This window comes from Peromyscus eremicus, chromosome 2 (assembly GCF_949786415.1).
Source record: "Peromyscus eremicus chromosome 2, PerEre_H2_v1, whole genome shotgun sequence".
Lineage (NCBI taxonomy): Eukaryota > Metazoa > Chordata > Mammalia > Rodentia > Cricetidae > Peromyscus > Peromyscus eremicus.
In genome coordinates, this window is record NC_081417.1 from 34,105,302 (window position 1) to 34,121,895 (window position 16,594).

Here is a 16,594-nt window from a genome sequence, read left to right on the forward strand (position 1 = left end):
TCCCTCTTCTGCAGTGCTCCGTGAGCCTTAAGTGTAAGGGTTGTGTTGTAAATGTATAAGTGGGAATAGGCACCCCACAGCTAGCTAACCTCTTCATTCTGACCGGTTGTGGTTTCTGTGGGAGCCACACTTATCTGTGGGTGTAAGGGTAAGAACGCAGTTAGAAGTTACACTGATTTAGGGATGTGGCAGGAGGTGGTTCTTCTCCAGGTTCCCAGGGCTCACCAGTCTCAGGTGGGTGACAAAGTTTACAGTACCAGGCCTGAATTCCCTCCGGCTGAGCAGGGCCTAAGTCCAATTAAGTGACTGTAGGTCACCCCTAGGTTCCAAGTCCCTTGTTTGCACCTTTCAGAATATCTTGCCCTCTGGTCGTTGCTGTGGCTATAGGCATTTCGGTGGATAGAACTGTGGACTGTCCTTCTCCTCTGGCAGGTTGTGTGCCTCCTTCACTGTTAGGAGAGAGAGCTAGTCCTCAGTGAGGAGGCTTCCAGGTCAGATCCAGACCAGTTCCTCTGAGTGCTGTGTCGGAAAGTGTGCTGTTTCAGCAGTAGGTCTGGCCTTTTTCTGGGAGGCAGCACGGGGTTACAGAAACAGGGTGTATTGTTTTGGGGGTCTCTTGGACTCTCTTGACCAACAACTCGAAAGGAGGTTTCCATGCTTACCATTGAGGCTTTTGTTAGGTAGTCTTTGGTTTTGGTGGGAGCCTCATCACCCCAAATGGTGAAACTTTAATTAAACTCTATGCATACATCTCATACATATTATATATAATTTTAAGCAAACATAAAGTAATATGATTCCCTGTGGCCTCTTCAAACATCCTTAGTGTTGTAGATCCCTCCTCCTCTCTCCGTTTCCCTGCTTACCTCCTCTCCAGATAGGTCTCCTTCCTTCCCGTTATTTAGGAAGGATATGCTTAGTTTTTTGAAAATCTATAGCTACGTATCATTGTGTATTAATTATATCTAAGTTTATCTGCCTCAGTCCTGCTTTCCCAGTCCACTGCTAGGGATTGGACTCAGTGGGACTCATGCCTGCCGGCAAGCTGTGCCATTGAATTAGCGGCCTAGCCATATATCTCGACCTTTTTATACAGTGCTTTGTTTTATAGTTTTGTAGCCACTTTATCAAAATTATCATTTTAACTCTGAGATCTGTGAGGTAGTTAATCCAATAAGATTTCTGATTAAATAGAGGAGTAAGCCCAGTGTGGAGAGTTAAAGATTTAGGATCAGTTTGGGGTAAGTAGCAAGTTTCAGGCTTGGCTGTTCTACATACTGAGACCCTGCCCTAAACAAAAGAGATAAACTATTTACAGTTGTGAAGGAAATTATTAACTATAATTATTTTGTAACCTACTTACATACTTGTCCTAAACAAAAATGATAAACTATTTACAGTTGTAAAATAAATTAACTATAATTATTTTCTGATCTATCACCTTTAAGCATTTTGGTTTTAGTTATGAAGCTCTATTAAACAGGATCTTGCACCAAACTTGTCATACATTGAGATATTTTATTGGACTCATAATAATTTTATGAAGGAAAAGTCAAAATAAATGAAATAAAAGGTTTATACCACATGTTACTACTTTGTACTTCCTGGAAAGAATTTTGATCAAGTTTTATTACCAAAAAGGTTTGAATAAATAGAAATTATACTTAGAAATTACATTGGTGGTGGTAGTGCACCCCCTTAATCCCAGCATTTGGGGAGGCAGAGGTAGGCGGAGCTCTGAGTGGAGGCCAACCTGGTCTACAGAGTGAGTTCCAGGACAGCCAGGACTACATGAAAAAACTTGTCATGGAAAACCAAAAAAAAAAAAAAAAAAAAAAAAAGGAAAGAAAGAAAAGAAAAAAATTACACAGTTAAACATTTTAATGTATAAAATGTTCATGTTATGACAATTATGCTTTTAATATTTTTTGCATTATAACGTAAGTTTGTAGTATTATAGAATGAAAATTGCATGTTTAATATAAATACTATTTTGGATTAGGCAACATTTTACCATACTAATGCTTTCTTATTTTCAACATTTGATTTCTTTTTTATTGTCATTGTTTTATTTACTTATTTATTTTTTTGAGACAGGGTCTTGCTACATACATAGTCCAGGTTGGTCTTGAACTCATGATTCTCCTGCCATAACCTCTTGAGTGTTGGAATTTTAGACATGCACCACCATATCTGCCTGATTTTGCTTTTTAAAAAGATTCAGTAAGCTGGTCTGTTTCTTATGCTTGGACTGTTTCATGCTCTGGTAATGAAGAACTAAAATTGATTATAGCATCAGATCATCAAATTTTCTGCAGTGAGCTGAATTGAAGATGTATTCTATAATGTGCTTTTGTGCATGACACGTAGTGAATTATATAGAAGGCAGATTTTCCCAAACTGTTTTAACTCTCTTCAAAATAGTAATGACTAGTTTTGTTTTAGTTTGCAAGACCCTTAGGATGATTTACTCAGAGCAGCCTCTGGCGGTATCAGCTCTGCAGTTTGCCTGTGCTTTACTGAGTATTTATGTAGCTTCCTTAAGAAACCATTTCTTAACCATAGTACTCATGATAAGGCATTATGCCATCTTATGTGCCCGCTAAGAACTTTACACATTTAAAGGAAAGTCTTGTTTTCTATAGTAAACCCTAGTATAAGTTTGCAGACCAAGTTCCTAAGTTGGTCTCTTTATGTATTCTCCATACATTATTACTGCTTCAGCAGAAAGTGATGTGCTTGCATGTTTTATGCTTAGATCTTGAAATTCTTTTGGCCTTGATAAATGGGAGATGAAATAAAAACTAAGAAAGTTATCTATAGACAAGATAAAGAAAAACATAGGATAAAATAACTTACTCTGGCATTAAGAAGGCATTTTAAAACTGTAATAATAGCTCATATGTGCACTGTAGTAAGTCTTAGCATGCATGGAAAATCTTAACCTTAAAGTGTCTTATGAGTTAAGTAGACCCCTTTCCCTTCTTTCATCCTTCTGTTTATAGTTATTGATTATTTTTATTGTGACAGGGGCTCCCTGTGTTGCTCAGACTGGTTCTGAAGTCCTGGGCTCAAGAGATGCTCCCACTCAGTCTTCCACATGGTTAGCACTACAGGCCCGTGCCACCTAGCAGCAGGATAGAATGCACACTTCATTTTACAGAAGGAACAGAGGGGTAATGAGCTTCAGCCTATGACCTTGACGGTTAGGAGAGAGTTTCCTAAGACACAAAAAGTGCAAACCACAGTAGGAAAAGATGGATATCTGTAAGATATAATCAGTAAGAACCAGCAGAGGCCCTTCATGGTGGCCATAACATAAAATGGTCAGCTTTACTAGTGACTTAGGAGTGACATAGGAATGCAGAAAATGTCCAGACACCTGTGGGAATTGTACATGAAATTAAGATACATGGCTGTATTCCACACTTTAGGTCTGAAGCATAGGAAGGTTATTTGGCACAGCCATTCTGAGAGCCATTTGGCTCTTAAGAGATGTGTCAGTGTAGTGGTAGATAAAAACCTACTACAAGAGCACCGTGGAAACTCTGTATTTGGTGAAAGATAATACAGAAATCAATGCCAGTTAAAATCCCCACATACCCTAGAGTGAAGACAATATTTGGAAAAACTGTATTTATTATAATGCTGTCAATGGGAATTAAAAGCCAGATATATCAAGACTACTTCCTTATGCCTACATATCTATCTGCAAATATATTTACACTCACCTAGAAGAGTGCATTCTGAATTTATCTTGGTAATCTCTGGAGAAGATTAAAGGAAACTTATGAAAATTAAGTACTGTTAGTTTTTTTTAAAGAAAATATTTATGACTATAAAATAGTACTCAGAGCAAATGTAGAAAATGTTAACAGTTTTAGTGCTGGGTGTGGTGCTCATCCCTATGACCCAGCACTGATCATCCTTATATATATAATGAGTTCGAGTTCAGACTAAATTTACCTTTGTAGTAATCAGAATCAAGAAACTTACCTAATGATGGTGAAAGTTTATTGAGAAAAAAGGAAAAGTTATAATAATATATTAAAAGCTATTTTATAATCTTTAAGTATGGTGGTGGTATTATATGTATATAGAGAATAACTTAGATAAGAAAAAAATAAACCTTTGTTTATTGTTCAAGATTTGCTACATTACTCTATTGCATGTGATAGAAGACATTACACGGTATAAAGTTTTTAATACAAATTCATGAAAATAATTTAGCTGTACAATCTGACTTTAGTCTAAAAAGTCAACGCTAGTTTTTCTTCCATTTTTAAAAGTCATTCTTGACAAAAACTTTACAGCCTTTTTATTTACAGCTTCTCTCCACGATAAAATGGCAAACCCAAAAGAGAAAACTCCAATGTGTCTGGTAAATGAGTTAGCCCGTTTCCATAGCATCCAACCCCAGTATAAGCTTCTGAGTGAAAGCGGGCCTGCTCATTCGAAGGTAAGGTCATAAAGAGGCGGCGGACGTGCTAACCAACTGTCAGACTCCATTGTCAGGTGTGAACTGTGCTCTATTTGGGGGTGTGTGTGGATGGCCTGAAGACAATTATTAAGTCTTAAGCAAGTTGTATTGTGTTATGTTTTGTAAAGCTCTCAGATATAGTACCTCACAAGCAAAAGGATCTCAGCTAAAGAAATGTTAAGTGCCTTGCTTAGGAGTTCATAAATGCCAGCACCAGCGCTTACGTATGGAGTATAGTGTTCTTCCTGGTAAATCAAGCTGGTAGAAGTAGGGTGGTCAGAGGGGGTATTGCAGTGCTTAAATATTGATATATCTTTTCCAATGTGATGTTTAACTTTAAGGTTCATAGTTTAAAAAAGAAACTGTAAGTTGTGTGTACCAGTATTATTATCTGTGCATTTACTTACAATGATGTTCTTTTAAAACAAAGGCAGTTTATATTTGTAGCTAAATATGCATATATTTTACATATAAAACACAGAAATATACACATCCATATTTGAGCTCTGTTCCTTTGGAAAACACTTCAGTTGTACATGGTTTTCCCTGACAGATTTGAAATCTTGGGTATTTTGATAGTCCTAGACTTTTGCACATAATATGGAAAGAGTTGGTTCTAGAATGAGTTGGTTAGTCTACAAAGCCGGTGGCAGTCGGGTTATTTGGATGTTTTCTGTCTTCTACAAAACAAGGGAAATAGGCGATGGGACACTGCATTCTGTCAGGTCTATTTGCTGTTAGCTTTTCTGAGGTGGTGTGAGCGGTATTGGAGTTCCCACCACCTCCCGTTCTGTGTTAGCAGAGAAGGCAGTTGTCTCGTTCTGTCTGTCCAGCCATATAGCCCAGCTCTTTCCTACCCATTCTGTTCTTAATCCTGCTAGATTGTTTACGTTCTTCAGAATAGTTCATGGGATTTTCACTTCTCTTTGCTATCTCCAGAATTACAGTATTAATTCCTTGATTTTTTCTTCTTCCTGTCTCTGTCTCTGTCTCTTTCTGTCTCTCTCTCTGTGTGTCTGTCTCTCTCTTGCCATTCCAGCTTCACTTTCTCTGCCTTTTGCTTCTTCCGCTGCTTATCTGTCAGCAGTTTCTCCTTCCAGTGGATCATACCCAGCAGCATACAGACTTGTTTTAAGACACATTTTCTGTCTTAAAAATAAGCTGGCAGTATGTCTTCCTGGAGTTGCTATGATCTCTTTACTGTATCTCAGGACTCCAGGAGAACTCCATACTGGCTGTTTGTAGTTCCATCCTGCTCAGGTCTGTCCCTCCCACCTCCACCAGTCAGAAGTAGTCACTGAAGCCCAGTGGCAGCTCCTGTGTGAGGGCTGCTCCTGTGTGAGGGCTGCGGTCCTCAGCAGGCTGTGTCCTAGACCTGTCAGCAGCACTGGGGACCGGGAAGTGTGTTTACCTCCTTGTTGGCTCTCAGGACATGCTACCCTCGCCTTTTCCTGTTGTGCCACTGCCACATGGATACATTTTTTACATTTTATGTATCTTTTTTTTTTTTTTTTGAGATGTCTTGCTGTATTCTAGTCCAAGCTGTCTCAGGCCCATTGTCCTCCTGCCTCATCCCCTGTGGTTTAACATGCTTGCACCATCTATCATTCCTGACTCATTGGCCACATTTTAAAAATTGGATTCTTTTTTTTTTTTTCCAGATCTCCTAGAGCATTTCGGTTTGTATAGCCTGGTCTCTCTTCAGTTTGTAGACCTGGTCTCTTCTTTCCTGACTGTACACCTTGCCTTGTGCCTTTGGATAACATAAATATGCTGATGCTGTCAGCTTTCACATTTATGTCTCTGTTAGCTTTCAGATCGGGACAAATGACTGGGTTGCCTACTTAACACATCAAAGCGGACCTGGCTGCCAGGTTCTCTAGCACCCCCAGCCCCTACCTGTTACAGAGCCCTCCTGGCTGGCATACCTTGCCCCCTACCCTGAATTCTCCAGCTCAGGGGCTGGGCTGCCCTTCCTCCAGCTGCCCTTCCCTATATAATCCAGACAGTTTGGTTACCTGACTTTTTCTTCTACTCTCTCTTTTGGGCCACCTGGCTGCTGCACAGAGTTGCCCTCTGCAGAAGTTTGAAAGAAAATGGCCCCCAGAGGGAGTGGCACTATTAGGACGTGTGGCCTTGTCAGAGTAGGTGTGGTCTTGTTGGAGGAAGTGTGTCACTGTGGAGCCGGCTTTGAGGTCTCATATGCTCAAGCCATGCCCAGTATCTCAGTTCACTTCTTGTTGCCTTTGGATCAAGATGGAGAATCCTCAGCTTCTCCTCCAGCACCATGTCTGCATGCACACCACCATATCTTGCCATGATGATAATGGACTAAACCTCTGAAACTGTAAATGAGCCACCCCAATTAAAGGGTTTCCTTTATAAGAGTTGCTGTGGTCATGGTGTCTCTTCACAGCAATAGGAACCCTAACTAAGACACTCTCTTTCCCCTTCCCTCCCCTCTCCCCACCTCCTCATGTGGCTGAGGGTCATGTCCACTCTGGACTCCCCCAGATGTCCCTGCCTCTGATTATGCTCTCCCATATATCTATAATAAACTTTATCCTCCACTGTACCTAGGAGCTGTCATATCTCTCTCTCTCTCTCTCTCTCTCTCTCTCTCTCTCTCTCTCTCTCATTCAGTCTCTAGCTCAGAGCGTCTTCCCTGTACTTTGGAATTGTGTGTCTGATTGCCTGTTAGTTACCTCTACCTAAATGGCTACTAGAATTTCCAAACTAAGGGCACCAAAATGGGTTCCTGATCTTGGTCATATGCTTTCCCTTTATTTTTTTCAGTAATTTAGTACTTTCATATATTTTATTGTTTTGTCTCTTCTAGAATAATCTCTGAGGAGAGGACTTTATTTTGACGTAGTTATTGCTCTTTCCAGTGCCTGGAATGGTACATGTATCAGTAGTCAGTATTTATGAAATGAGTGGATGCATAACAAGTTGATGAACAGTTGATTTAGTTCTTTGTTTAGATAGAAATGAGCCTGCTTTTCTCAAAGACAGAGTGGAAATGGGCTAATAATCGTTTTAAATGTATATTTGAAAGAAGTGGATAAATGTAAATTACTGCCTAGAAAACTAGAATCTAACTTATTCCCTAAACGGACTTTAAAATAATGAGCAAATGGACTGGGGGTTTAGCTAAGTGAGTGTGCTTGACTAGCACATGTAAGATTGGGAGTTCAGTGCTCAGTGCTATAAGAAGTAAAAACAAAACAAAAAGTAATAAGGAAAATCATATTTAAGTGCCGGGCGGTGGTGGTGCATGCCTTTAATCCCAGCACTCTGGAGGCAGAGGCAGGTGGATCTCTGTGAGTTTGAGGCCAGCCTGGTCTACAGATCAAGTTACAGGACAGGGTCCAAAGCTACATAAAGAAACCCTGTCTTGAAAAACAAACAAACAAACAAACAAAAAAGCAAACTTGTTGCTCAGTATTTTTTCATTGTTCTAAGTTTATTAAGGAAGACAAATTTAAGGAAGAAAAATATTTGAAAATTTTATTATTGATCTTTTTCTAACATTTTAAAAATATTGTTTTAAATGCATATTAAGAGTATGTGTTTGTTCACTTTTTTAATTGTTAAAATCTTATTATTCCTTCCTTTTCCTTCACCTCTCCTTTCTTTCCTCCTCTTTTCCTACATAGCCCAGACTGTCCTGGACCTTGTGGGCCTCCTGTCTCAACCTCTGTGTTTGCTGATTACAGATGTGTGCCACTACATCCAGCTAACCAATCATCGCTATTCTTAAACCAAAGGAGTGTTTTAGGACTTTGCAGTTGCTATTTTGGTAGTAGAATTTTTCGTATTTGAATGTGATCTTTTTAAAATTTAAAGGTTCTGTAAACTAAAAGTAAAAACACTGAGCCAGGCAGTGGTGGGGCATTCCTTTAATCCCAGCACTTGGGAGGCAGAGGCAGGTGGATCTCTTGAGTTGGAGGCTAGCCTGGTCTACAGAGTGAGTTCCAGGACAGCTAGGGCTACGTAGTGAAACTGTGTCTCCAAATACCAACAAGAAAAAAAAGTGAAAACACTGTAAAGTGGAAAATAATTTTTATGTGTTCATACACAAATAGAGATCTGTAAGGTAAGGAGTGTTGGAATAATTCAGTGTATTCATTAAAACAGAATAAAACTGATGCCTTTCCTTTTGTGATGGTTAGTGTTGACTGTCAACTCAAAAAAAAAAAATCACCTGGGAGGCTGGCATCTAGGCACACTTGTAAGAGTTTACTTCGTTTAAGGTAGCCTCTGGCGATCCTATTGATTAGGTTAACTGAATTGGGGACACCCACCCTATAGGGTTTGGGACCTGGACTGCCAAAAATGAAAAATAAAAAAAATAAAAAAGGAGGAGGCCAATTACACACTAGCCTTCAGTCTGCTTCCTGACTGGATACTAGTTGCCTTAAATTCCTGCTGCCAGGACTTCCTTACTGTGATGCCCTCTACTCTACAACTGTGAGCCCCAAACCTGTTCTTTCTTAAGTTTCTTTTGTCAGGGTATTTTACCAGCAAGAAGAAAAATAACCAAAACTTCTTTCATAGAAATAATCAAAGTTTAAAGTTTGTTTTTAAGACCTTGGCTTAGGGTTGTGGGCTCTAGCTTAGTGGTGGAGTCCTTATCTAGCATGCACAAAGCCCTGGATTTGATCTCTAGCAGAAGAAAAGATCCTGCCTACATTTTTAGTTAGTCTGTAGTACAGATGTGTTTCCAGTCCTTCACTGAAAGATCTCTAGGTCTCAGACTTACATTTCCTGTGATCACTCTCCTCGAAGCAGCTCATGTGATCAGGGCATGCTGACTGACTTGTGATGTCTTGTGGGAGTTAGTTCTGTGCTTACTGGAGGCTTGTGCATGTTTGGTTTTAGTTCAGGGTACTGTTGGTGTTATGGCAGAAGAAAAGAGCCAGATTACTCTAAACCCCATTGTCCATGTCCAGTAAAGGAAGCCTGGCTACCAAGAAACATTGCATGACTCTGATTTCCCCCGTGGTTCTTCTGTTTTGAAATCTTTCCTTCCCTTTTCCTCGGTGATTCCTAAGCCTTTGAAACAGGAGGCGTGACATAAATGACCCTTCCAGAGCTGAGCACTCACTCTATAGTCTCTGTTCTCTTCATGTTGACCAGTTGTGGGCCTCTGTGTTAATCACCATCTACTCAAAAGGAAGCTGCTTTTATGTGGGTTGAGCAAAATACGTAGCTATACATATAAGGTAAGAACTAAGGGGTTCTTAATGCTATGTCCACTTAGTGGAATGATAGTTGGATGCTCCTCTGGGGCCTGTGATCTAATTAGCCACGAGTTTTTGTCCTATTCAAGTGTACCATGCAGGAGTGTTGAATTGTGGAGCAGGCCTTAAATCCAGCCAGTAAGTGGCTGGTTACTCACATAACGTTCATGCCATTATTACACCAGTTATCTTTGTTATCTTGCCAGGGCAGTCCTTATTGTAGCTTGTAGGGTTCATAGGTGGATAAGATTGTTGATGACTTTTCTCCCCCAATAGTATGCATAGAACCTTCTAGCAGTATGAAATCTGCCTACTAGGTATGAAGTTTCCAGGTTGCTACCGGCTTGATTTTTCCACGTTCTTTGACTCAAATGTGTGGTGTCTTCAGCAATAGGGTCTTACCATCAGGTTCTGGAGGTAACCAAGAACAGTGGCAATAGTCTATAATATTTGAGAGGGTATCTGTGGACCCCACTGACTGAATTCAAAAAGAGATGACCCATCCCTGGCACTGGGATTTTTAATATAGCCTATCTGGAAGAGCCTTTATTCTCCATTATAGGATAACTCCATTAAAAATACTTTTCTATATACAGGTGCATGTATTTTAGGAAGCTTCTACAGTAGTAGTTTCTGTGTGGCATTGTAGAAGGTCTTTAGTGTTAGTTGTCCCTCCCTATACTCTCTCCAGCACCCTGCCCGCCCTCCCACCCCTGTTCCCCTTAGCACTTACTCTTTCATTCTTCCCATCTCCCCTTCATACCACCTTTGTTCTACCCCCTTTCTCTTAAGATGACCCCATAGCTCCTTACTACTTTCCTGATTGGTTCCTCCAGTTAAACACATATGTGGAAAGATTAAAAACAGCCATCTACATATGAGAGGGAATGTTTGGCATCTGTCTTTCTGGATCTTGGTTACCTCACTCAGAGTGCTTATGTCCATCCATTTATTTGAGAATTTCATTGTTCTTTATAGATGAAAAAATACTCCATTGTGTATATGTACCATGTTTTTATTATTCATCTATCAATTGATGAACATCGAGGCAGTTTCCATTTCCTGGACATTGTGAACAGAGCAGCAGTGTGTATAGGTGAGCAAGTATCTCTGTAGTAGGATATAAAGCCCTCTGAGAATATGCCCAGGAGTGGAATAGTTGGGTTGCGTGGCTTATGTACTTCTAGCTCGCTATGAAGCCTCCGCACTGATTTTCATAGGGCTGCACCAGTTTGCACTCCCATAAGCTGTGAGTGTGTGCTTTCTTCCCTTCCCACATCCACACCAGCATTTGTTGCCTCTGTTCTTGTTGATGTTTGAATCTTAGTCATTTTGACTGGGGGAGATAAAATCTCAGAGTAGTTTTAATTCCATTTCCATGATGACTAAGGATGTTGACATTTTTAAAAGCTTCTCAGCTATTTGTATTTCTTCTTTTGAGAGCTCTGGATAGTTCATGGACCAGTTTCCAATTGGGTTGTTTGTTTTCTTGGTTTTAGTTTTTTAAGTTCTTTGTATATTCTAGACTCTAACCCTCTGTCAGATATATAGCTGGTAATGTTTTTTTTTTCCTCATTCAGCAGACTGACTCTTCACTCTGATAATGGTGTTCTTTGCTGCACAGAAGCTATTGAGTTTAGTGAGGACCATTTGTCAGTGATGGCTTTAATGCCTGCTCAATGGAGGTCTTGTTCAGAAGTTCTTTCTTGTGCCTACACGTTGAAGTGTATTTCCTACTTTCTCCTCTAACAGATTCAGGGTATCAGGGCTTTTTTATTTTTATTAAAACTAAAAAAATGTTCGTGTATGGGTGTTTTGCCTGCATGTATGTCTGCATATCACATGTATGCCTGGTACCTATGGAAGCCAGAAGAGGACATTGGATTGCCTGGAACTGGAGCTACTGGCAGTTGTGAGCTTCCTTGTAGGTGCTGTGGGTCCTCTGGAAGAGCAGCCAGTGCTCTTAACCGCTGAGCCATCTCTCTCTAGCCTTAGGATATCAGGTCTTATATGGAGGTCCTTGATCAATTGCTGTGCTCTTGAATGAAGCATGGTATTTATGGATTCAACTTATATTAATTAATTGGCTGTTTCGGTCTCTTTATGGAAAGCTTGTTTATCTTCAGTCATTCACACATGTCTACCAGTCATATAAAATATATTTTAGTGAAAGAAATGATTATTAAGAAAGATTTAAACCTAGTCCTGACTCATAGTTTTCTTGGGACATTAACTAATGAATGGTATATCAATTATCTTGTGTATATTTGTATGCACAATAGAAATTCTGATTTAAATGGTCTCAGTTAGACCCACACCTCAGGATTTTGAGGCTCTGAAATGATTCAGTTTTGTGGTCAGAGTTGAGATACTGCCAGAGGTTAAGATCTCCAGGTACATGTGGTCTTCCCATTCATTTTGGTGGGAAAAAGTGGCCTACCTAATTTTTACCTAATTTAATTCTCCATTGAGTATTATAGAATCTGAGCAACTTAGGGCAACTTTAAAAATGTTTTATTTTATGTGTGAAAGAGTGTTTGCCTACATATATGTATGTGTGCCACATGCGTGCCTGGTGACCATAGAGGTCAGAAGCCCTGACAGCCAAACCCAGGTCCTTTGGAAGAGGAGTAAGTGCTCCTAACTGTTAAGCCATCTTTCTGGCCCCCAGCCCCCCCCCCCCTTTTTTTTTGAGACACGGTTTCTCTTTGTAGCTCTGGCTGTCCTGGAACTAGCTCTGTAGACCAGGCCTGCCTCTGCCTCCAGAGTGCTCTAGCCCCCGTCTTAAGGCAACCTTTAATATATGATTGCTGAATAAAAATCACGTTGATGTTTACCTCATCCCGTCAGTGTTCCATTCTTTATGGTAATTGACTTATTGTGCCTTACTTTGGTGTGAGTTGATACAGCCTTGCTGTATCGTCTTTGTACCTGTCTGTAGCCCTCGGGCTCATAGGGAGTTCTCTCACATCTGAGGAGGCGGCTGCAGTGTCTGGAGTAGAGACCCGTTGTCGGAAGAAGCTGCTTTCTTTCTCTTCGTGTCCTCATCTTGATGAGCTGTCAGGGTGACAGAGCTGCAGGTTGCTGGCACTTTGAACAGGATTGCTTTGTGATCGGTGTCACCTAGGGAGACACCTCAGACAGTGGCTCTGCCTCCCTCCTCCTCCTCCTTCTTTAGATTTGTTGATTTTATATTCGTGAGCTTTTGGTCTGGATGTAGGTCTGCACCACGTGCAGACCTGGTATCAGAGCCCCCGGAACTGGAGTTACCTAGGTTTGGGAGCTGCCTCATGGGAGCTGGGAGCTGAACCCAGGTCCTCTTTTCAGGCATCTCATGCTCTTAACAGCTGAGACATGCCTCCTGCCTCCTCACCCAGTGGCTTTGAAATCAAGTTGTCATCTTGATTTTCAAAATCCTGATTGCGTTTGCTGGTCTGATCCTAGTCCTGTATTGCCAGCATGTGGCATCAAGCAATGAATGAAAAATGTTTTTAAATCAGTGAGCCGAGAGATGTAATGCCTTGATAGTGTGATAGAGTGGACTGACCACTCTTTAAAGAAGATAATTATTTAGTGTGTGTGGTGTATGCATGTGTGCTTGTGGTGTGCAGGCATGCTCACTGCGCATGTACTTAAGGAGAATAGAGAACTACATCTTATCTTCCTTGCTTACTCTTCACCTTGTTCTCTGAGACTGCGTCTCTCACTGAAGCTGGAACTTGCTGTTTCGGCTCGACTGGCTGGCCAGCGAGCCACATGCTCCTCTGTCTCTGCTCTTCATCACCCAGCTTCTACATACTGTTCTAGAGATCAAGACTCAGGTTCTGATGCTTGTGCAGCAGGATCTTTGCACACTGATCCCTCTCCCAAGACCCCTTGGATTGTAACTAAGGATCATGGTAATGCTGAGGCATCCACATAATTTAGTTACTTGCTAGGGATTTATTTTGCAATTCTTTTTTTTGTTTGTTTGTTTTTCTTTCTTTTTCTCTTTTTCTTTCTTTCTGTCTTTCTTTCTTTCTTTCTTTCTTTCTTTCTTTCTTTCTTTCTTTCTTTCTTTCTTTCTTTCTTTCTGTCTGTCTTTCTTTCCTTTCTCTCTCTCTCCCTCTCCCTCTCCCCCTCCCTCCCTCCCTCCCTCCCTCCCTCCCTCCCTCCCTCCCTCCCTCCCTCCCTCTCTCTCTCTCTCTCTCTCTCTCTCTCTCTCTCTCTCTCTCGTCTCTCTTGTCTCTCTCTTGAGACTGGATTTCTTTGTGTTGTTTGGCTGTCCTAGAGCTAGACCAGGCTGGCCTAGAACTCAGAGATCTGCCTGCTTGCAAGCAGAAGCTCCTTGGCCCCCAATGCTGGGGTTAAAGGCATGTGCCACCACTGCCTGGCTTGCTAGTGATTTTTAGGACTAAACAATTTTGGGAAAAGGTCCATTTAGTATTTCCTATGTGATAGCCACTGTTAATTAATCTTGAAATAGGATGAAATGAGATATATCTAATACTATTAGAAGCTCAGTCTCATGGTATTATGAACCTTTTCTCAAAAACTTTAAGTTATAGTTAGTCAAAAGAGGCCATAAATTTGAAAGAAAGAAAGGAGGGGATATTTGGAAGGGTTTAGAGGGAGGAAAAGGAAAGGAAAGTGATATAATTATATGATAATCTCAAAAATAAAAAAATAATAAAAAATTAAGTTATAAAACATTGATGACAGATACATGGTAGCATGCCCATATTACCAATATTTTGCTCAGATTATTTTACTTAGCGGTTTTTTATAGTAATATAGAGGTTTTAATTTTATTTTAACTTTATCTTTAAAAATATTGAGCCAGGCACTCACTGTATAGCACAGGCTGGCCCCACACTCAATGATCCTTCTGCCCTTGCCTGTCCAGTGCCAGGGTTACAGGGTGTGCACCACTGCTGTGCACCACTGCTCCTGGCTCCATTAGGCTTCTTTAAGAGCATGCCTGCCAATGAGTGCTTTGCTATTCATCTGATGAGCATAAAAAATACCATACTATTACTGCACTCAGTGGATGAATAACACTAAACGTTGCAGAGTGTGTGGTCCTTGTTTGCCTTTTCTCTGTTGACTCACAGGTATCGTTCTACATTTGCTTTGTTTAAATAGGATCCAAGCAAGGATCACATTAGATTATGTCTCTTTTATTTGTTAATATTACCTTTCCTTTCTGTTTTCCCACTGTCCTCTGATATCAGTTAGTTGAAGATAGAATTATTTGTCTTGTAGTGTTCCATATTTTGTAGTGTATGATTTTTGTGTTTGCTTTTTGTTGTTTCAGATGGGGTCTCACAGACTGGCCTTGAACTTGGGATTCTCTTTCCTCAGCCCCCTAAATGCTAGAGTTTTACAGGCATGCAGCACCACACCTGGCGTCTGTCCCAGGGTTTAGATTTGATACATAGGGTTTTTCTATTTCACCATTTGGGAAAATACAATTAGGATGCCTGAGGACTTTGAACTATAGACTGCCTTTGGAATCCATATTCTCAGGTAAGATTGAAATGGTAATAAATAAAATAAAGTTATTTTGTATGGACAGATGCTGTGGAAATACAAAAGGAACGAGGATGGTGGAAGAGAGGTCTAGGATAGAGAGATGGCAGGGAGAATAGAAGCAGAAAGATGGAGACACTGCTGTTCTGCTTCAGTGCAGTCCTGTTTGCTTTTGGAACTTAAGTTGCATCGGAAGTATTCATGCTGCATTTATGACTGTGTGAACAAACCAAACATTTCCAGTGTCCACCAAAGTTTCTCCTGCACCAGAGACCCTAGGCAGCTAGTGCTGTGTTTTCTCTAACCAACTATGACAGCTCTTTTTCTAGAACTTTTCATCAGTGTCCTCATTTGTATGTGCTCTTACTTCTTTCCACTGAGCACAGTCATTTTGAGCTCATGTTTATGTGTATCTGTGTATCAATATTTCTTTCTTTTCATTGTTGAATGTTCCTTTGTGGATGTAGCACTCTTTAAAATTCACGGGTTGATGGATAGTTTGGTTTCATCCTTTTGCTATTATAATGACGCTTTGAACACTGTATACATGTCTTAGTAGGAATATGTATTTTCTCTTTCTTCTTGGTGGTAATTTGGGATCGGTAGGGTGTGGCTGATGTAAGTTTAACGTGCTAAGACGCTGCTTTTGAAGATAGTTTACATCCCTGTCAGCTTTTATACAAGAGCTGTTTGTTTGTTTTTGTTTTTTCGAGACAGGATTTCTCTGTGTAGCCCTGGCTGTCCTGGAACTCACTCTATAAACCAGTGTGTTTATAATTTCATACGATTGTCCATTATGTCATAGAAAACAAAGTGGAGTTACAAAGCAACAATACAGTTTTTATATTTAGGTATTGTTTTGCCTTATTAGAAACCCTATATTTCTTTATATATGTTTGAGTTACCAACTACTGTTCTTTGATTTCAGCATGAAGGTCATTTTTTTTTCCATCATGCCTTGTCAGCTACTAGCAGCAGACTTCCTTGACTTTCTGATTAATTTTTAAAATTCTGCTCCATTTTTGAAGTGTGGTTTGTTCACTATAGAATTCCTGATTGAGTGTTTTTTCCCCGCTTTAGCCTTGTAAATATATCATCCTCCCTTACTGTCTAGTTGCCATGGTTTCTGAGGAGAACCTTCTAGAAGATCTGTTATCTGATTGGTTGTACCTTCCCTACCCTGGGGAAAGGCTCTTGCTGTACATCCCAGGCTAACCTTAGAATTCTGATCCCCTGCCTCACCCTCCAGCATGCTGGGATTGCATGTTTGTGCCAACATGTCTGGCTTTGCTTCTCTCATGATTTTCAATTTGTCTCTCACTGCTTTGAATATAGTGTGTTTTAGTGTAGCTCTCTG

General features: G+C 40.4%; 1 protein-coding gene across 1 annotated transcript in view; it reads left to right on the forward strand.

The window, feature by feature from the left end:
* Stau2 (staufen double-stranded RNA binding protein 2) overlaps nt 1-16,594 on the forward strand; it is a 281,392-nt gene that overhangs the window by 30,382 nt on the left and 234,416 nt on the right. Inside the window, exon 3 of the mRNA XM_059253987.1 lies at nt 4,329-4,459. Within this exon, the coding sequence (XP_059109970.1) occupies nt 4,346-4,459 (114 nt within the window). The 5' untranslated portion in view covers nt 4,329-4,345. The remainder of the gene's footprint in view (nt 1-4,328; nt 4,460-16,594) is intronic.